This window comes from Vicugna pacos, chromosome 11 (genome assembly GCF_048564905.1).
Source record: "Vicugna pacos chromosome 11, VicPac4, whole genome shotgun sequence".
Classification (NCBI taxonomy): Eukaryota; Metazoa; Chordata; class Mammalia; order Artiodactyla; family Camelidae; genus Vicugna; species Vicugna pacos.
The window spans coordinates 56,688,713-56,709,491 of record NC_132997.1 but is presented as its reverse complement, the minus strand read 5'-3'; the positions used below and the strand labels follow the sequence as shown (position 1 = coordinate 56,709,491).

The following is a 20,779-nucleotide window of genomic DNA, read 5'->3' as shown; positions in this document are numbered from 1 at the left end:
AAGTCTACCCTGGATAAATCTCAAAAGGGGAGCTCTTCCACTTCAAGATAATGAATTACATTGTAGAAACACTGTATCAGACTCAAATATGGAATATTCACATACAGACATCAAAGAAAAGAGGAGAGATGGTGGATTCAAATTGAAGGCCAGTGCTTAAGTGGTAGGTTAAGGATGCAAAGAAATACAAGTAAATTCTCCAAAGGGAATAACAAGATGCAAAAAACAAAGTAAAACAGTAAAGCAAAGGACTGACTATCAAATGCTAAATTAAGAAGATGGGAGGAGCTGTACTCACTAAAGGAACAAGTTCCAAAAGAGCTTCAATCATGGGGTTGCAAAACTCAAGAAAGTAGAGGGTCAGGGAGAACATTTATTATAGCAATGAAAGGGGCTTTTTTTTTAACTTTGAAAGTGTGAATCACTAATCATTTGGAGAAGCAATCTTTGACTTCTTTTTATCAGCCTGAACTATAGGGTATTTTTTCACAAAAAGTTAAATGTAGCTGATCAAAACTTCCAAATGAATGAAGAAATATATACAAAATTAATTTAAGACCCAATATTGTAGCCTTCAGATATTTATTCTACCTCAATTTATTCAATCATAAAAATTCAAACCCTATGATCTCATTTTGATGATTCAAAAGAAAACACTAAACAGAAATCACATTATTTACATAAAATTATGGTCCTTGTAATAATATAAGACATGTCATAATGAAATGTTTCATTATCTAAGAATTAAGAGCTTTTGAGACAAGACTTGAAATTTATTTTTACTTAACAGATACTTTATTCCAAGACATTAGAAGTAAAGAAAACATTAACATCACAATTCTAGAACTACAGAACAGGGAAAGCTCTGGATTCTGGACCAATTCTACCCACTGAATGGAATAAATGAGAAAATTGTGGCCCATATTCATTTTCCTGTACATAATAAGTCTTTAGGACCATTAATAATAATAAATTCAAAAGAAGGGGAAAAAAACTGTGTATGTACTGAATCAGGCATAAAAGTCTTTCTACCTAATGAGCTAAACCAATTTTCCCTATAGTTAATTTAGGCAGATCACACTGAGCAATGAAGTAAAACTCATTCATTCATTCAACGCTGTGTGCTTAGACTAGAAATTAATATTAGCAATACTGCAACATCATGATATAAATTTCAGACTCACCTAAAGTATTATCCTAACAAAACTTATAAAGGAATCAAATGTTACCAACACAATATGAAACTTAAATGAAGAGACAGCTAAGCAGAAAAAGTACTAAAATGGAAAAGGGCTTCCTTATGAACAAATAATCATAAATCATTTCAAGCTCCTAAATAAATTTTAAAAAATTTTATATGCACATAAGATCTGTAAAGTAACTTTAATCTGAAGGTATCACAGGGTTGAGAATAGTTTAAAATCTGCATTTCAAGGTTAGCTACTCTTCACTAAGTGACCTTCCAGAAAGCTCCTCCAAATAAAAGCAAATATATGTTTGGTCTATGAAACACAATATAATTTTTTCTTCCTTTTAGTTACTGAAAAAACATGATAGTTTTTTTTAAAAAAATACTCACACTTTAGACAGGGTTCACTCTAAACGATGCAATTACATTAAACTTCAAGAGATGGTAGGTAAGTTACTGAATGGATCGATAAATAGGTAAGAAAATAAATGGCTGTTAAGTTGTGCAAATGAAGTAAAATGAGTAAAGAGTAAATCAATATTTGCTCTTTAATTAGCGTAACAATATTATTCAAGGATGAATATTACATAACAATACTCAACTGTCAGCTTTCCTTCTATAATACTATCAACCTTCTAGAAATGTTCCTCAAAAAACTAAGGCACTAATAAATGTTCAGCAAACGTAACAATGCAAGAACCTTTCTAAATAATGGAGCTAAAAAAAGAACCCTATATGCTGAGGACTCACAATAAATTTTATGTATTTCAGTTTCTTCAACAACTTGGTCCTCCTGAATAAAAAGCGTTCAAAGTCTTTCGTTGATTAATGTAATTCCAAGATAACCTAGAAGATTTTCAGGCAACTTTTTTAAAGTCAACAACAAAATACGTGAAATTATCCAAGCATAGTTGAGTAAAGTTTCTACCAGTTAAGTTCATTTACTAAAGAAATCAGATAGTGATACCACTAAAACTCACGGCATGAAAAAATACAATTTTAGCCTAAATTTATTTTAATTTGTATCAAATCATGTATGTTCGTATTGTAAAAAATATTTTTGCTACAATAGTGTGGTGGGCAGAATGCCACCCCAAAGATGCTCATGTCCTAATTCATGAAACCTGTAACTATGTTATATCCCATGGCAAAGGAAAATTAAGGTTCAAATGGAATTAAGGCTGTTAATAAGCAGATGGGGAGATTATCCTGGATTATCTGGGTGGGCCCAATATGATAAGGACACTTAAAATAAGAGGAAAGAAGCAGAAGAGTCAAGAGGATGATGTGACTACAGAAGAATACAGTTTTGTTGCTGGCTTTTAAGGAGGATGAGGATCATGAGCCACGGACTGTGGGCTGCTTCTAAAAACTAGTTAAAAAAAAAAAAAAAAGGCCTCCAGAAAAAAACATAGCTCTAATCACACCTTAATTTAACTCACTGAGACCCATGTGTTAGACTTGTCATCTCCAGAACTGTTGAAATAATCAATTTGTATTGTTTAAACCAACAAGGTTGTGATAATTAGTAAACAGTAGTGATAGGAAATTGATGCATATGACAATTAGTCATATATAAGACCGAAAATAAGAATAACTGATTAACTTTTAAGACAAAGTATTCTGTAATCTACTCTCAAGTTCTGATAATTATCCTTCCAAATCATGTGCCATGTATAAATACACAACCATGATTCCTAATAAATTTGCAGGCTATAAACCACATGTATTTATAACTTAAAAAAAGGAAAAACACTCACAAAAATAGCCTATTTACCAGCATTTTTTATGTAACTGTTCAAGCTCTTTTGGGCTTGATTTATTCTGCAGCAACAAAAGTCTACAAAGGCTTTACACTAAGGTGATGTTAAACTAGTCCAAGTTCCATTTAGTTAAGGAAATATGAATGTAAAAAAAAGAAATATGAATATTAAAAAGTTTTAAAATAATGAAATCTGTAGGCTGTAGGATAAAAACTCAGATTACAGTAATAACAATTTTTAAAAAAGACTATGGAAAACTGTTGGAAGGTTCACAGCTATGGTTCAAAACACATTTTTTGAGGTAAAATCTGCAAAGAGTGAAAAACACAGATATTAGTGCACAATTCAACAAGTCCTGATATATGTATACACCCATGCAAATCAAGATGCAAAACATTTCTATGATCTGAGAAACAACTTCCAGTTCTTTCTAGTCAATTCCCTCCATCCACATACATTTTTCATTTTTAAAATATTTATTTATTTATTTTTAGGAGAGAGGTAATTAGATTTATCTATTTCTTTCTTTTGGTGGAGGTACCTGGGATAGAACTCAGGACCTCATGCATGCTAGGCATGCACTCTACCACTGAGGTATACCCTCCCCCCTCATTTTTAAATAGCCCTTAATACCTTACCTTCTCAACCATGTGTAAACCTCATTCTTTATATCATTTAAATTTCCATACAATAAAGTATTTTTAATATACTTGATATTTGATACCAACTTTAATAACTTGACTATCACCAATCATATATGTAATTTAAAACTGTATTTCCCAATTTTAAAGTTAACTACTAAAACAAAATACTGTGGCAAACACAAAGTATCATTCCATATTTATTTTGAAAAAACTTTAAAAGGCTAACCCATAATCCAACTATCTTCCACATAAAAGCCAAGACAATTTCCTATCACTAAAAGAAGGAAAAATAGTCAGCACATGCTTTTTATAGTTATTGAACTGCCACAATTTGTAGAATCATTAAGACATTTTTTTCCTAAGGAAGATTCTTTTACATCTTTTCAATGAGAATAACCATCCAGAATCTTCAAAATTACCTCTATTCTGCACATTTCCTATTAGATAAACCTATGAGCAAAACAAACATGCTTTGCACCATCAAGTCGACATTAATACATACTACATGTAACCATATCATCGACTAGTCATGAAACCGAGGTTTGCAAAAACACACTCAAAACCGCTAACAAAAATACTAAGATAGGTATGTACACATATACTAAAGTGAATCTGGAATTGTAAATCTGCATATAAACAAAAGGAAAAAAATCCGAAGTTTGAAATATTCAGTGAAAAATTAAATTTCCCAGCATATTCCCAATAAACTTCATTATGTATTCATAAATCAACCTTTCAAAGCCTAGTCAATTAGTTGCCTCTATTCCGCTCCTTAACTTCAATCTGTGTCCCCCAGTGAATATGTTACTGTAACACTAACAGCATATCCCTTCTCGAAATATCCTGCACATTCCTACACTTCTGAAAATATTAGCAGTGTCACAAGAAAAGCATTCAAAGAAAAAGACACTTCAGGGTTCTGTAGGATCTTCAGCATTTCATTTTCAATGTTCCTTGCATCATTTAAAATCACATAAAACCCAGGAACGGATGATTTTCAAGTACTATTCACTTCTAACAAAAACAACAACGTAACACTATGGACAAAAAATGAACGGAAGGAAAGAAGGCTGGGGGAGAGAAAGAAATTAATTCTCATAAAACCTCCAAACCAAAACTTTCCATTTTCATCGTTTCCGGTTAGAAATCCAATTATCCAACTGTAGAAAGAGGTTGAATCTGGGCACTGCCAATACCATAGCCTTTGCCTCGAAAACACACGAATCTCAGGATTGGAAAACCAGGGGTCTGCCTCTTTCCTTTTCACCTTCCCCTTCAGCAACCTTACAAGATAAGTTTTAAATCCTCAACCCCGGCACTATTGAGACTTCCTCTAAGAAATGCAGGTGAAGCTGGAAGCCTACCGCCAGGAGTGGTCCGCTCCTCAGCCGGACCTGTCCGTGCGGCGCCGGGCTCGCAGCCCCGCCTCGCCGTAGTATCTCCGCGGCCACCCGGGCGCCGCAGGGGCAGCCGCGGCCAACCCCAGAGGCCAAGGAGCCCAGGCGGGCGCCGCGGAGTCCTGTTCGGTGACTGCCCCCACCGGGGAAGCTACTCTCGGGGAGGCGGCGACCCTGGCAGGGGATATGGGCAATACTGCCGTGAGCACGGAAGAGGGGCGTGACCGCCAGTTGGCCGGGCTGAGCCAGGTGCCAGAGATAACCCCAGAAGGTGCGGCTGCGAGACGGGGATGGGGGTGCAGGCGCAGGCTGGGAGACTCGGGGGCGTTTGCTCTTACCGCCAGGTCTGGATTGCGGCTGTCCCTATGTGACACAGCTCGGATGACCCCCGCTCGCCAGCTCCGCCAGCAGCGTCCGCTGTCCCCGAGCTCCGGCCGCACCTCTTCGCCGACCGCCACGCACAGGAACCGCTTCCCCACCAGCTCCGGCCGCGTCTCCACCGCCATAGCAGTCACTGCCAAAGTGGCCGCTGCCTCCTCAGCTGCTAGCGAACCAACGAAACCCCCTCCTACCGGCCGCCCATGTTGAGGACAGCGGACTTGGGGACCGTGGCCACCCAACGAGCAAGCGAGCGCGGACTCGAGGGCGTACCGGACGCTTTGCCTAGAAGGGCACAGCGACCTCGGTCTCTCTCAGTCCTCAACACTCCCCTGGACTCCCCAACTTGAAGACTCCCGCTCCAGCTCACGGGGAAAAAAAGAGAGAGAAAAAAGAAAAGAAAAAAAAAACTGACAAATCGCCGCACCACCCGTCGGAAGGCCGAAGGCAGCACCGGCCGCTGCCGCCGCAGCACCGGCCGCTGCCGCCACCGCACCGCGGCCAGTACTACTCCGCCTCCCCATCCACTAGCTTGGTTGCGAGCGCGCTGCGCGTCTCCTTCCGCCGGCGCGGGCTGGGGGAGGGAGCCGCGGCAGAGGGTCTGAGAAACCACCGCAGACGGAAAGTAGTGCCTGACGCCGCAGCTGCGGCTGCGGGACTAGCCAGGACAAAAAATAGAGTGGGGCAGGAGAGGGGGATGCAGTTCTTCAGGAACGCTACTAGAGCGTTTGAAGTCCACCTCTCTACTCGTCTCTCCCTCAGAAGAAGGGATGAGGCGAAAAAGAAGTGTGCTCGTTCCACTCTGGGTCACAAAACAAACTCCAGGTGAAAAGCCGCATCTCCAGAGTGATGTGTTTTTTCAAAACACATGGCGACGGCAGTCTGAGTTAGCTCGAATTTTGTCCGAATTAATAGACCTGTAGTCGCAACAGCAAAGCAGAGCAACACTCTCAACTGAAAACTAAGCCCACAGAACTCAGCCACTGCAGAGCAACAATTCACGACATTAAATGAAAATGAAGACAACATCGTCATCCTTTCATTCTTCTCGTTTTGGGTGACACTAACTACACGTTTGAGCTATTCAGAGATTTACGCCTCTCTACTGCTTTGTTTTAAGAAAGTCAAACACCCGCTTAAGGGCTTCTGTCAACATTCTTAAAATTCACAGTCTCTGCGCCAATTTGAGTACTTTTAGTACTAGTACCTACCCCAACTCACTGGTCGGTTAATAGAAACAGGGAAAGGCTCTGGATTCAGCTGTTGCAAACTACCGTGGAAAGAAAAGGGTTTTAGCCAATCACAGTTCAAGAAAATAAATTATGTTTACTTCCCATCCAATCACAACAGGACTTGTAACCCATACACATACAAACCTCCAACTTGGAACAATTACTCCTTCTTTGATCAAAGCCTTGAATTCTTCTAAATCGAACCTCCATATAGATGTCAGTGAGAAATTCGACTTTAGACATAGTTTATAGTGTGTTTAAAAGGTAATTTTTAAAACTCCAGTTGTGTTTTTCTTTTCAGGGCCACTAGTGATTATACCAACTCCAAAAAATTCTTCTAGCCTAATAACACTCTAATTTCAGGTTTCTTTTTTTCCCAAAAGTTTTTATATTTATTTCAGATATGTGTAAATAAAGCTATAGCCCTTGCTTTTCAAGAATCCATACTTTTGCAGAAAATGCATACAATTCTAGGCATCATACTGCTCTTTTTTTCCTTTTTCAGTTTTATTAGGTAGAATTATTACAGTTTGACTGCACATATACAATAATATTGCATGTAAATACATATAGAATATACTGCACTTTTTTTAGTTTACATATATGTACTGATCATTGTTCATGATAATATTTGGTTTCTTAAAAGATTTTTCTAAACCTCTACAAAAGTTTCCTTTCTAAAGGAGTTTATACTAGAAACATGAATATTTAAAATAAACACAAGGCTTTAATCTGCTTTCTTACAACATCCAAGCTGAGCTGTTTGAAGCAGAGAATAGATGGCCACTGCTAGCAGGTTAGAAATCAAAATTACAAGGAAGAGAGATTTTAATCATCATGTCGAATTCTGCTAATCTAAAGGCCAAATACAAAACTGTAATAGATAAACAAAGGAAAACCACGTCTAGAAATGCATAGTCGCAAGCTGAGAGAAAAATTTAATTTTACTTGTGCAATTTTATTTCCAAATCCATTCTTTTAGTACATACTATATAATACTCAGCAAATCACCTAGGGAACTACAGACTGAGATTTCTAAAGTATCAACTTGGATTCAGGAGCCAGTAAAATCACCTGGTGAAAATAATCAACATTCAGATATCAAATTCAATGATTTGCTTTGTGATCTTTGGTATGATATAATTGTTACCAAAAACTTGCATGCTTCCTAATCTCAGTGATATTCTAAGAGCAAGTAAGAAAATATAAAGTCACTTGAGAAAAGAGATGCAAGTAATACTATTATAATATAGATACCATTCACTGAATTATATTTTTAGAGTATAGGCTGTTGGGTTGCCTTAGATAAAACTACCAGCTGATTTTAATTTTGTAGGTAAATTCCTCTAAATGGACCCCTAGGAACCTTCTCTACTTACAGAATGCTGTCCTTTTAAGTGCTCTGAAAACCATGTAAATTCATCAAACAATCAAAACATTTCAAGTGCAGAAACAAGTTTTTTAAAAGGCCGTATATCCTCATAATATTTTCAATCAAACATCTTAAATTCTTAGTACTATACTCCAGATGGTAGTTTACGAATTTCTTAACTACAACTAGTGCCTAGGGTTTACCAAAAGCAAAAAATAAAACTTAAAAAATTAAAAAATAAACCCCCCCCACTAATTTGTGAATATTTTGGTTTAGGAGAAACCTAAAGGGCACATTTTTAAATGTAGAATAAAAAGGACCTAAACGATTTTTGTTTGTTTGCTGGCATTTTTTGCTTAGTTTCAGGGAATACAGTTGACCCTTGAACAACATGGGTTTGAACTGCGAGTCCACTTACATGCAGGTTTTTTTCCCCAATAAATACTACTATAGTACTATACTAACCAGTTGGTTGAATCCACAGATGCAGAATGTGTTCTAACGCCAACTGTAAAGTTATAATCGAATTTTCTACTGCACTACGCCCCTAACCCCTGAGTTGTTCAAAAGTCAACTGTATTTACATTATTTTTACAAGCAAATCTTAACTGTAAGTAAGATGGAATTAAAATAAATTTTAGTCAGATTTGAAACCTTAGAATATTTGTTCAATTAACTCCCTTACATTCTTTACTTTCATAAAGATCCTCAGAAAATGCCAGTATTAGTAAATGTGAAGAGTTACAATACTTTTCACTATACAGGCAAACAGAGTAACACAGAAGTATTTAAAATTACTAACTTTATAGAGGCTAAAAATTCAGAAATATAGACTAGATCTACTCTTTCCATCCCCACATGCAAATATGTATATTAAATACACATACACATTAATACATTAATTCATGCAAATCTCTTACATCAAATACCTTAAATCTATATAAAAGATACATTGAGGGATTATTATTTTGTTTTTTTAAAAATCCACAAAAATTTGCTCATAAAATCTACTTGGTTTATTAAAAAAAAAAAACCTGACTTACAAAGGAAGAAAATGTATTCATTGCAATAATAAGGGCCATAATTATCTGCTTCATTATCATTAATTAGTAGTTCATGAAGTTTAGTTTTATAAGCAAACAGTCGACTACTTCAATTTTTTACTTTTTGACCTGGTGTAATTATAGAAAGGACCAATTATCTGCTCTACTACATACCAGTATTTTGTGTTACTAAAGGTATCTGTTTTTAACAACACAAATAGACAAAAAGGTTAAGTGCATGTACAGACAGTCTGCAACTTAATGATGGTTTGACTTAGGATTTTTTGACTTTAGGAACAGTGTGAAAGCAATATGCATTCAGTAGGAACCATACTTGGAACTTTTAATTTTGATTTTTTCCCAGGCTAGTGAGTAGTACGATACTCTCTTGATGCTGGACAGTAGCACCAAGCTGCAGTTCCCAGTCAAGCCATGCAATCACAAAGGTAAACAGCCGATATATACTTACAACCTTTCTATACCCATATAACCATCCTGTTTTTCACTTTCAGTATAGTATTCAATAAATTACATGAGATATGTGACACTTTATTATAAAACAGGCTATGTGTAGATGATTTTGCCCAACCATAGGCTAATGTAAGTGCCCTGAGCATGTGGCAGGTAGACTAGGCTAAGCTATGATGTTCAGTAGATTAGATGTGTTCAACACATTTTCAATTTAGGATATTTTCAATTTATGATTGAGTTATCCAGAGGTAACCCCATCCTAAACCAAGGAAGAGCTGTATCTTGTAATAATATTAGTCACCATTTATGGAACACTTACTATCTGTCAGACACTATGCTAAGTACTTTACACATGTAATCTCACTTTATTTTAAAGATGAAGAAAGCGACGTTTAGAGAAATTTGCCTAGGAATACACATTAAGGAACTGGAATTCAAAACCAGAACTTATGATTCCCAAGTATCTGAATTATGCTAAGAAGCAACTTAAAAGAAACATGAGGCCAGTCACCAAGTTGTTTCCTCCTTATTAATAACAAAGATTATCCATAACTGATTTGTTATGGATGAGACACACTGATGTGTCTCACATCCTGCAAGGTTCTGGAGATAGGGCCTCTGTCCTTAAGAAATTCAGTCTATCTGGAAAGATAGACAACAGAAATACCTTGGTTTGTTTTGTATTTAGGGAAGTATTACTGGAATGGCATACAAGATAATTAGGGCATTTTAACAAATAGTTTTCAAATCTGTAACTTGGAGGCTTTTATTCATTGTCAAATGTAAAGACTGGGCTGGGTTATGGGGTCTTAAACAACCATATACATGAGTACATCTAAGAACTGTGGAAGCCAATGTTAAAATGAAGAAAATCAAGAGTTTCAACTTAATTATGCAAACGGAGACCAAGAATAGAATGGAATATAAGTTTATGTTACCATGCTTTTTATTAAATCTTAAGTAATTTTTATTTAGGTATTTCTCTAAGCACTGTTTTAACTGAATTCCTCAATCACATTTAGGACAACGATAAAGTAATCAAATATTACTTCCTCAAGGAAGCCATCTGATACTGAGATTATCAAATCCCTAATAACAGATTTTCAAGACATTTCCCATTTGTCTTAGTATATGTAAATTATTTTTATATCTGTCTCCCTGGACAGACTATAAACTCTATAAAAGCAAGGACAATGTATCTTTATCTTGTTCCTAACAATGTTCCCAGCATCATTAAATCTTCTGCAGAGTAGATACTCAATAAATGCTGTTGAATTAATGAAAGAATATAGCAAAAATGTACCTTTTTCTAAATCTAACCCAACTAAGAGGAACCGAGAATCTCTAAATCAAGGGTCATAAATAAGACTTCATTTCTTTCTACAGAGTTATTCATCTCCCTTAAAACAATGTCTTACATACATTATCTCATTTCATCATGTACAATGTAAAGCCTTCATAAAACTTGAGCTTCACCAGAAAAACAAGGTGGTTCATGGTAGTAATTTCTAAAGAAGAGATAAAGAGTTACAATTCACAAGAAAAACATTCATTTTGTTACCAAACTACCAATTTAATGCAAACCCCAAAATGATCCTATAAGTATATATGCAAAACACCCAGTCTGTTCTTAGTATTCTAAAGAGAACAGTCTCAAATAATGTCTTTGATGGAGCCAACATACAAACATCATTCTGACTATCTTCTTGATGCCATGTACAAGGAAAAAGAGGAAGAAGAAAGGAAGGTAAAAAGAAAGGAAGAAGGAATGAAGAAACCTCTACTGGGCCTCCACAGTTGTTACCTAGTTTCCAATTTAAATTCTGCATGCACAGGAATCTTTTACTTCTTTTCAACATTTTTCTATTAAAAATGAAACTTTATTTTCTTATTAATTTTTGAGGGGGGATGTAATTAGGTTTATTTATTTTTATTTTAGAGGAGGTACTGGGGCTTAAACTCAGAACCTTGTGTATGCTAAGCATGTGCTCTAGCGCTTGAGCTACATACCTCTCCAAAAATGAGACTTTAAATCTGACTTATGAACTTTTTTAATTTAGAAAGAATGAACATAATAGCACTGGAAATTTCCTAATCTGCTGAACAAGGAGCTGTAAGAAAAAAAGAACTGAAAAATTGCTATTGAGTATACCAAGAGTCTTCCAAGGGTGTTCCATAGCACTTTTTTTTTTATTCATCACCCCTCTCATAAATGGTAGTTAATACTACCATTAAAACATGCTAGATAGAAGCTTGCACTTTGCATCTTCAACTGTTATGTTAGCTCTTTCACTTATGAACAAGTTAGGTTCCTAAAGGGTTATCTTCCTATTATTCTCATAAGCCTTCATTATTGCCATATGTCAGTAGTGGCAAAGCTAAAAGTCCCAAAGAATGGCTCTGTTATATCCATGAAAATTAATGAAGGAAAAGACCTTCTATACTTTTATTTAAAGCTATAAATTAGGGAAAGTCAAAGTAAAATCTAAGCTAAAAAGTAATACTGAGTCAAAATCTCAGCATGCTAACTATATTCCATTGATGTTCTTCCCCACAGATGAAGCTAGATTCTATATAAAGAAAGAACTTCATGATCAAGTACACACAGCTCTGAGGCACATTTCTTAAATTAACAGAATCTAGCTTCAAAGAAACAAAACAAAAACAAAACAAGACCTAGCAGTGAAATACAGGGAATTCTTTCTTTCCCTTGGCATATTCTCAAAAAAGCTACATGATTACATATAATGAGATTTATACTGTATTACAAAACATAAATATGTAATAAAAATAAATTACTCTACATAAAGGAAAGCACTGTCTTGTGATTCCACGTGTGCTTCATTATTACAGATTGTTTATTTAATTAAGGAGAGTGTATAGAATAGTGTTCCAATTCCAAACTTCCAAATACCGAGTTCATGTTCACAGAAGCTCAGTATATGGAAATCTCTAGATATTTTCTTTAAAAATCACAACTGACACACATGAAAAACAGACCTCAAAAGGACTTTAGCTATAAATTTAAAATTCAAATCAACATCCCCAAAACATTCTGCTACTCCAGGGCAAAGTTTGATATTATCTAAGATTAAATGGCCAAGAGAAATATTCAGAAAGGTAACCAACTTCTTGTTTCACAAAATACGCAAACAGAAGTTAAAACTGGTCAATCCCCATTCCACAGGGCCACTTACAAATGGATATTTTAAGATGTATATCTCAAATGCAGCAAACCTGAAATTAGCAGTCACAGAATGTAGGGTAATGAAAGAGCAGGAGTCAAGGAAGTCTAAGTTACTTATACCACTAACTACTGTTTACTTTGGATAAATCACTCTCCTTCTCCAGGAATCATATATAAAATGCAGAGGCTGACATAATCAAAAAGAGTTCCTAAAACTTTGATTCTAAAGCTTCTAAATAACCTACCAAGCAGTAAGGTATATACTCTTCTGACACATGGTAGATTCAAACCTGAAAAATGTTAAAGGATTGACAAGACTAATTTTGCTTAGGAAAACAAATGTTTTTAGCCAGAAAGGTTCTATCTCGGACATCTCACAGAAGATATACATATCAATCATTAATACATACAAACTAATAATACAGACCAAAAGACTTCCCAATGAAAACAATAACTTTTAAACACCATTACAGAATTGCTTCTTTCCTTGCTTCTCCAAATTTGCTCTTAAAACTACCATATTAATCTAGCAGAACTAACTTCAAATGGAGGAATTTTTGAGATAATCTAAATACAAGTAACCTTCATACCTGAAACCTTTACCTTGCATGCTTTAATATTCTTCTTTGCCTTTAGTAGCTAAAAAAATCTTTTTCAACTATTCTAATTACAAAAATTAACTTAAAATCAATTGTTTCACTTGCTTTTACATCTAAATTTACATGGATCCTTCTTTCCCCACTTACACTCTGTTTTTTGATATTCACAAGTTTTAAATTTTTATACAGTCAAATAAGTTAAAAAATCTGTTTCAACCTTAAGCCATGCTTAGACAATATGTAAGTATTCTTTTGTATTTTCTTCTGGAAGTTTTATAATTCAAAATTTTATAATTCCTTCAAATTAGATGATAGTAATTACAACTGATAAAGGGACAGGAAATCACCCTGACCCCAAACAATAGAGGTCTACTATTATTAGGGGAAAAGCAGGATTACTGAGAAGAGTCTACCTATAATGTTGGCCTAGGACCAAAAATAAGGCCCCATGCCCACCACCACAAAGCTAAACAGCCCCCAGGTCCCCCAGCCTACCACCACAAGGCAAACGAGCTCCTAGTAATAAGTAACAGCACTCCATTAATAGAGAAAGAACAAAAGAATACAGAAGGCACCTATCTGAAGCACAAATATACAAGTAAAGCTAAAGATACAGGTAGAATAAAAACACTGAGTTAAAACTCTCCAGCAAATCAGCCCTCACCTTAAACATGAGGTGGTGACAGGAACATTTAAAGCTGACGATGCACTAAAGATAACCAGAGCAACAAAAAAATATACGTCCTGATCAACTCTAGGCAAGACTGATTCAATCCCCCATATTAACAGCTTAGCAGAACAGGAGTCATGCCCACTTCTTGGCATAAACTCCAGATACATCAATCTCTATTATCTTGTAAATGATAGCTGGCAATCGATCAAAAATTATAAGCCTAGTCATGGGATGACTTCACTAGTCACCAAAATAGTGCCTGCACGTTGGGTTACCATTTCCTTTTTTGTAAGTCATATAAAAACATCTATTTAAGTTCTTTAATTTGTACTATTCTTTCCAATAAAGTAATTTGCTACCCTCCCCCTGCAAAATTATAAACCACACAAAACTTCAAGAGTAAACAAATCGCTGTCAGAAGACAGAACCACCAACAGAAGCAGACTTAAACAGATAACTCAAAAGTTGAAACAGTCAAGGAATTAAAAATAATTATGAATAATGATGAAGGCTCAAATGGAACAGGTAAACAATATGCACAATCATGGCAAGTCAGAGACAGAAACTACAAGAGTTGAACAGAAATGCTAAAAGGGTCAAATTGAAATGCTGAAAATGAGAACTACAAAAATTTACAAAGCCTCTGATGGGCTCATCAGCAGATTTAACATAGCTGAGAAAAGAATCAATAACCTTGAAGACAGGTCAACAAAAATTACCAAAACTGAAACCACACAGGGAGGGAAAAAAGAAAAGAGTAGGGGGAAAAAATCTGTGCAACCACAACAGGATGGAAAGTTTCAAATTCATTGTATGAGATCAGCATTACCCTGGATACCAAAATCAGACAAAGAAATTACAAGAGAAGAAAACTATAAATCATTATTCTTCATAGATGCAAATATCCTCAGCAGAACATTAGCAGATCAAATTCAGTAACCTATAAAACGAATAACACACCACAACCAATACAGGTTTATCCCAGGAATATTAGTTGATTCAACAATGAAAAATCAGTATAATCCACCAGATCAACAGACTAAAGAAGGAAAATACTATGGCATCAACAAAAACAAAAAATAAGCATTTGAAAAAATCCAATCCTCATTCCTGATAAAATTCTCAGCACATCAGGAATAGAAGGGCATTTATACAATCTGATAAAATGCATCTCATAAAAAAATTACTGCTAACATCTTATTTAATACTAAAAGAGTGAATGTTTCCCCTCCAGATTCACAACATGAAAAGGACATCAGCTGTCACCACTTCTATTCAATAAAAACACACTCAAAATCCTAGAAAATGCAGTAAGAAAAAAGAAATAAAAGACATACAGATTGTAAAGAGAATAAAGCTGCTTTTATTTGTAAAGGGCATAACTGTCTATATAGAAAATCACTAAGAATCTTCAAAAAAGCTCCTAGAACTAATAAATGAGTTTAGCAAGGTTGCAGTATACAAGATCAATATGCAAACATCAATTATATCTCTATACACTAGAAACAAAAAATTAGAAATCCAAATTTAAAGCCAGTACCATTTATAATAGCAACTTAAAAAATGTAGAAATGTAATACAATACATACAAGCTCTCCATGCTGAAAACTACAAAGTACTGCTAAATGAGAGACCTAAGTAAATGAGGAAATATACCATGCACATGTATTAGATGACTCAATTCTTCCCAAATTGATCTACAAATTCAAAGTAATCTCAATCAAAATACCAGCAAATTTTTTGAAGCTAACAATCAATGAGTTGATTCTAAAATCAAGATAAAGGAATTGGAACAACCAAAACAGTTTCAAAAAGAAAAAACTGAAGACTAATATTATCTTACCTCAGGACTATACTATAAAGCTACATTAATCAACTCAGCATGACATCAGTAAACAGATGAATAGAACAAAATGGAGAGTCCAGAAATAGACCCATACATATACAGCCACTTGATTTCTGACAAAGGTAAAAATGTAATTCAACAAAGAAAGGATAATCTCTTCAGTAAATAGTGCTAGAACAATTAGATATTCATATGTCACAAATGAACCTTGGCCCATTGCTTGCACCATAAATTAAAATCAACTCAAAATGAATCATAGACTTGAATATAAAATGTTTAAAAATCTAAAAAACTTTTTAGAGGAAAACACATGACATTGGGTTAGGCAAAGATTTCTTAAAATCCATAAAATTAATGAAATTAAAAATTCCTCTCCCACAATTATAGACTGGGAGAAAACATTTGCAAAACACATATCTGATAAAAAAATTTGGTATCCAAAATATTTAGAGAACTCTCAAAACTCAATAATAATTTTTTAAAAATTTTAATCGGCAAAAAATTTGAAATGATATTTTATCAAATAAGATATACAAATGGCAAGTAAGCACAAGAAAAGACACTCAACATCACTAGGTATTAGGGAAATGGAAAGAAAAACTACAATAAGATACTATTACATGCCTATTAGGATGGGTAAAATGAAAAGAAAAAGAAAACTAGCAATAGCAAATATTAAGGAGGATGAGGAGCAATCAGAACTCTCATCCAGTGGCAGCTGGGAGGAGTACAAATTGGGACAGCCACTTTGCAGAACAGTTCAGTAGTTCCTCATAAAGTTAAACATACACTTTTCATATAACCCAGCAATTCCACTTTTAGGTATTTTCAGCCCAGTGAAATAAAAACCTATGTTCACACAAAAACCCACATTCAAATGTTTATAGTCATTTTATTTGTAATTGCCAAAAGCTGGAAACAACTAGCTCAACCAGGGAGTGAACAAACTTTGAAATGCTACTCAACAGTAAAACAGAACTGAGTATTGATACATGCAATAATATGGAGGAACCTCTGCAAGGAGAGGAGGTTTTCAATTACCAGCGGTCAGTGATTTAATTAGTCATGCCTACTTAGCAGAACCTACATAAAGACCCTTAAACAGGGTCCTCAAGGCCCCACAGGTTCAATAATTCACTAGAATTACACAGTAAAGAGCAGCTTTACTCATGGACTCAATTTATTATAGCAAAAAGATGCAGATTAAAGTCAGTAAAGGGAAGAGGAGCATAGGGCAGGGTCCAAGAGATATCATGCTTCCAGATGTCCTCTCCCAGTGGAGCTGTGTAGAAAGCACTTATTTCTACCAGCAAGAACATGTGACAACATGTATGGAGTACAGGCAACCAGGTAAGCTCACCTGAGGCTCAGTGTCCTGCGTTTTCACCTGAGGTCTAAAATATATGTAGGGTTGATCATCTGCATAGCTAACTTTAGTCTCCAGCTCCTCTATAGGTTAATCTGATACCACACAGCCCAAGGACGCCACATAGTCAGCATAGGCAACCTGGTGTGGCCAAAGGCCCTCAGGTAAACAAAGACACTCTTAACAGGCCGGACATCCCAAGGGCTTAAAGGTTACCCTTTAAGCTGGGCAAGCCCAAATCTTAGGCAGCTTTGGGTGCAGCTGAGCTATTTTTACTCAAAACACTTCTGACACCAAATGTATGAGTTTTTTCCTCACACCAACTAACTCTCCAACTCTCCAGACACCAACTGGGTGTCCTACAATTCATTTCAATTCTGACATTAACTACTAAATCACTGCTGGACTCCTCAGGGTTTTGGGCTCAGTCCCACAAGAAAGCCCCCATAACAGATGTCCGCTGCAAGTATGGGGTCCCCAGGTTACTCATACTTCTATCGGACTTGACTATAAGTTTCCCACAACCCCCACCCCCTTTCAATGACAATAATTTGCTAGATCAGCTCACAAAACTCTAGAGAAAATTATATTTACTTTTACCAGTTTATTATAAAGGAAACAAGTGAACAGTCAGATTAAAAAGGCATACAGGGCAAGGTCCAGATGGGTCTTGAGCACAGGAGCTTCTGTCTCCACAGAGCAGGAGTGTGCCACCCTTCTAGCAAGTGGATTTACCAAATCTGAAGCTCTCGGAACCCCACTGTTTAAGGGTCTTTATGTAGGTTCTGCTAAGTAGGCATGACTAACTAAATCACTGACCACTGGCAATTGAAAACCTTCTCCTCTCCTTGCAGGTCCAGGAATGGCGCTGAAGTTCCAACTCTCTAATCACATTGTTGGTTCCTCTGGCAACCAGCGCCCATCCTGAAGCTATCTAGGGGCCCACCAAGAGTCACCTCATTGCATAACCTTAGGCATGGTTGAAAAAAGCTTGTTACGAATAACAGAAAATGCTCCTTTCAAGGATTTTAGCAGCTCTGGGCCAGGAACCAGAAACAAAGACAAAACATTTATTTTTTATTATGTCACAGGGACACTATTTCTTTACTTCCCAACCTCAAATGCATTTTACTAAGTGACAACAAAACCCAAAAGGCTCCAAAGTGTATGATTCCACTTATACAACATTTTAGAAGAAACAATATAGGGAAAGAAAATAAACCAGTAATTGTCAAGGTCTGGGATGTGGGAGGAGGGTTTGTCTACCAAGAGGCACAAGATAATATTTTGCATCTTGACTGTGATGGTGGTTGTACAAATACACATGCTTATCAAAACTCACAGAACTAAACAGAGAGCAATGATTTTCACTGTTTGTGAGTTACACCTTGATTAACCTACAATAATCAATAATATAGATATAGTGACCTGAAACAATTTCATTCTTTAAAAATGGCAAATATAAATATTATATAAATAACAACAAATGCCTTTGCTAAGTGGAAAGCAATGGGAAACTGTATCTCTGTTCTATAGGTTCTTTATAAAATTTATGCACGCACATAGCCAAAGGAAAACATTTTGATTCATTGGCTGGCAGGATTATGGATGACTATTTTTTTCTCTTCTACTTCAAGCTCCATTAATACTGCCTGCATACTAACAAACAAAATAAGCTACTTACTTTTTTATTTATAGAAGGTTGAGTGTTATATTGAAGGGCAGGATTCTAAAAAGACCCCCAACAACACAAGCTCTTGTATAGTCACCTCTCCTTGAGTGTGGGTGGGACTTGCAACTTGTTTCAAACCAATGGAATATGGTAAAGGTGATGGGATATCACTTCCACAATTATGTGAAAGGTGAAAATATTTTGTAGCTGTAATTAAGGTCCCTAGCTTTAAATTATTCAAAAGGGAAATTTTCCCAGGTGGGCCTCCCTAATTAGGTGAGTCCTTCATAAGAGGGTCTAGAGGTCAGAGACTTTCTTGCCTGTCTTGAAGAAGCAAGTTGCCCTGTGTTCTACAGTTGGAAGGAAATTAATTCAGCCAACAACCATGTGAGCTTGGAAGAGGACCCAGATCCTCAATGACATCTCAGCCGTAGCCAATACTTTTGATTTGCAGCCTTGTAAGTCCCTAAGCAGAGGACTCAGCTTAAACTGTGCCCAGACTCCTGATCCATGGAAGCTGTGAGATACTAAATCTGGGTTGTTTTAACCTGCTGTGGCAATTTATTTTGCAGCAATAGAAAAGTAATCCAGTAATTAAAATTATTTTCTGGAGAATCTCAGCTTTCACCACAGCTCATCTCAAATTAGAGGAAGTGTTCTATTCTCATTAGGCATTTCAATTTTCACCAAAGAATATGAATCTTAACACAGCTTCACTGAATAATGGCTCAGATTTAATCAGTAACATGGAGGATCTGTATTTCAGAGAGTTGCCAGCAAATAAAATCTCTAATTCTATCATTCTATCTGCATTTATTATCTGGAATTCTTCTAAAAAGGCCTTTCCCTAGATAACTATTTGGTTATCCTGAAATGCAGTTTACACAGGAAAACCAGTATAAATTCTTGACTCTTTCCATTTACAGTTTCTCAGAAAAATGAACTGGTGATCTAGCACCTTCCAAAGATATGATACCTATATATTAACATCAATTTCTTTTTGTCTTTCTCACTAACTTCTGAGTTGTGCTATCTTGCTTAATTCTATGGAAATAAACACAGTGATAATATATTTGGAATTTTTTGGACAGATTCTTGAATGCTAATGTGAAGTACTGTGAACTATTAACACTAAAAAGATGTACCAAGTAATTTTAACAAAAACAGGATCACTTTCAGACACTGACAATTCTGAACAAAGACAGCAGTGAAGGTAGCACCAGGAAACCTAAAGCACAATTTTGGAGCAAGGCTGTCTTGGACTTTTTCTTACATTTCCAAACAGCACTCCTCCACACTCCCCTAAAAATTTCTTCAGAATTTTTTGGATATCTTTGGCATAAAGCATGAATGTACCGTCATCTCTTAGTATCCGTGGGGGACTGGTTCCAGAACTCCATAGATACCAAAATCTATAGATACTCAAGTCAAATCCCTCATATAAAATGTCATAATATGTGCATATAACTTACACACATCCTCCCATATATTTTAAATCATCTCTAGATTACTATAATACCTAATACAATGTAAATGCTATGTAAATAGTTGCCAGTGTGGCAAATTCAAGTTTTGCTTTTCGGAACTCTCTGAAATTTTTTTTTCTGGTTATTTTCGATCTAAGGTTGGTTGAATCCATGGATGCAGAAACTATGGATATAAAGGGCTGACTGTATATAGAGACTCAATGAGAACACTCTGGGTATACTGTAGGTAGAAGAATATCTTCCTTAACTGACTAGAAAAGCAGAAATGTACATGATATACGTAACTAAGTAAAATAAAATATGGCAAGTGTTATAAGGCAGTATAATTAGTTCCCTCTGGAATACCAGAGTAAGTAACTGTTATCTGGAACAATTTAAGAATGCTTCCCAGGGAGGATGATGTATAAGTTATGTTTTGAAAGTTACGAGGCATTTGGTAAAAACAAAAAGTATTTCAAGG

General features: G+C 35.8%; 1 protein-coding gene and 1 long non-coding RNA gene across 7 annotated transcripts in view; one reads left to right on the top strand and one right to left on the bottom strand.

Moving 5' to 3' along the window:
* JMJD1C (jumonji domain containing 1C) overlaps positions 1-20,779 on the bottom strand; it is a 258,095-nt gene that overhangs the window by 205,212 nt on the left and 32,104 nt on the right. The window contains exon 1 of one of the 3 annotated variants that reach the window (XM_072971434.1): positions 5,332-5,790. The exons of 1 other annotated variant lie outside the window; for it this stretch is intronic. In XM_072971434.1, coding sequence (XP_072827535.1) covers positions 5,332-5,499 — 168 coding nt within the window. In that variant the 5' untranslated portion in view covers positions 5,500-5,790. Of the gene's footprint in view, positions 1-5,331; positions 5,791-20,779 lie in introns of those variants that run through there. One more of the 3 variants, XM_072971433.1, reaches the window with a different exon arrangement.
* LOC140699332 (uncharacterized) overlaps positions 1-20,779 on the top strand; it is a 52,638-nt gene that overhangs the window by 1,360 nt on the left and 30,499 nt on the right. For all 4 annotated transcript variants that reach the window (XR_012077412.1, XR_012077411.1, XR_012077413.1 and 1 more), the window contains exon 2: positions 9,383-9,464. This is a non-coding gene — a long non-coding RNA (uncharacterized lncRNA). The remainder of the gene's footprint in view (positions 1-9,382; positions 9,465-20,779) is intronic.